The sequence below is a fragment of the Geospiza fortis genome, unplaced genomic scaffold (assembly GCF_000277835.1).
Source record: "Geospiza fortis unplaced genomic scaffold, GeoFor_1.0 scaffold1763, whole genome shotgun sequence".
In the NCBI taxonomy this organism is placed as follows: domain Eukaryota; kingdom Metazoa; phylum Chordata; class Aves; order Passeriformes; family Thraupidae; genus Geospiza; species Geospiza fortis.
Window position 1 is genome coordinate 1875 of NW_005055496.1, and position 1764 is coordinate 3638.

At 57.4% G+C, this 1764-nt stretch overlaps 1 protein-coding gene across 1 annotated transcript in view; it reads left to right on the top strand.

Moving 5' to 3' along the window:
• The window catches only part of LOC106631783 (zinc finger protein 271-like), a gene marked incomplete at its 3' end in the record, with an annotated part of 8430 nt that overhangs the window by 887 nt on the left and 5779 nt on the right, over window positions 1-1764 (top strand). Inside the window, 1 exon segment of the mRNA XM_031065831.1 lies at window positions 3-1311. Within this exon segment, the coding sequence (XP_030921691.1) occupies window positions 3-1311 (1309 nt within the window).

A 1764-nucleotide genomic window follows, 5' to 3' on the forward strand; every position in this document is an offset into this window, starting at 1 on the left:
AGTGCCCCTTTCCCCTCTGTGCTGCTCCATCTCCCAGCCCAGCACGGCCCCGGCTGCAGCACAGCCCTGGGGGGATCTCCTTGCCCTTGCCTGTGGCACGGAGGCAAATGCCATCGTGTCCTTGTCCTTCCTCGCCCAGAGCAGGAGCTGAGCATGGAGAGCAGGGAGGACAAATGCCCGCGGCAGAACCTGGTGGAAGAGGCCGTTTTGAGCGGCTCCACGGCGCAGGAAGCCAACGGGGAGGAAAAGGCCCGGAGATGCCGCACGAGGAGGGGCTGCAAACGCAGCTGGCGGGGATGTGAGGGGGAAAGAGCCAGCCTGGGCCGGGAAGGCGGCCGGAGATGGAGCCAGAGCTCGGAGCTGGTGCTCCATGAGCAGCTCCATGATGGGGAGAAGCCCCACACGTGTGGGCAGTGCGGGAAGACCTTCAGGGCGAACTGCGACCTGATCAGACACCAAAGGATCCACACTGGGGAGAAGCCCTACGAGTGTGGGGAGTGTGGGAAGAGCTTCAGCCAGCGTAACAATCTGATCAGGCACCAGAAGATCCACTCTACAGAGAAGCCCCATGAGTGTGGGGAGTGTGGGCAGAGTTTCAGGAGGAAATGCGACCTGATCAGGCACCAGAAGACCCACACTGGGGAGAAGCGCTACGAGTGTGGGGAGTGTGGGCAGAGCTTCAGATGGAGGTCTGACCTGATCAACCACCAGAGGATCCACACAGGGGAACGGCCCTACGAGTGTGGAGAGTGTGGGAAGTGTTTCATTCGGAGCTCCCACCTGATCAGCCACCAGAAGATCCACACTGGGGAAAGGCCTTTCAAGTGTTCAGTGTGTGGGATGTGCTTCAGCCAGAGCTCCGCCCTGAAAAAGCATCAGAGGAGCCACACAGGGGAGAGGCCCTACGAGTGTTCCAAGTGTGGGAAGAGGTTTAAGATCAGCTCCCATCTCCTCCGGCACTATGAGAGTCACACAGAGGAGAGGCCCTTCCAATGCCTTGAGTGTGGGTTGGCATTCAGGCAGAACTCCCACCTCCGCACCCACCAGCGCACCCACACAGGGGAGAGGCCTTACAAGTGTGATAAATGCAGGAAGAGCTATCTGACCAGCTCCCATCTCCTCCTGCACTATCGGATTCACACAGAGGAGAGGCCCTTCCGCTGCCCCGACTGTGGGAAAGGATTCAAGTACAACTCAACCCTTGTCAACCACCGGCGCATCCACACCGGGGAGAGGCCCTACGAGTGTGAGGAGTGTGGGAAGAGCTTCTCCAGCAGCTCACACTTGAGGAAACACCAACGGAGGCACCACTAAGGGAAGCCCTGCGAGTGCCCCGAGTGCGGGAAGAGCTTCGTGCGCTGCTCCAGCTCCATCCCCCGCTGGAGGAGGCACTTTGGGCACAGCCCTGGTCACTCACATTCCCTGGGATCCATGCTGGGAACACAGCTGGCTGCTTTTCCTTTTAATTTCAATTTAATTTCTTTTTCTTCTCCATCTCTTTGCGCTTCAAAAGGCAAGAGGGATAGATCTGTCACCTCAAAACCACTCAAATCCCAGTGAAAACAGCTCAATCTTACCCCAAAAGTGCTCAATCCCTCTTCAAAAAAACCCAATGCTAGACCAAACTCAGTCGATTCCAGAGCCAGCAGGCTGAGATGGGTTTAGGAGGAGATTGGGAGAAGTGGGATCCCATTTTGGAGCAGTGGGATGGGGATTGTGAGGGGGTGGCTGGGTGGGATGGATTTGATAGCAAATAAAACTTTC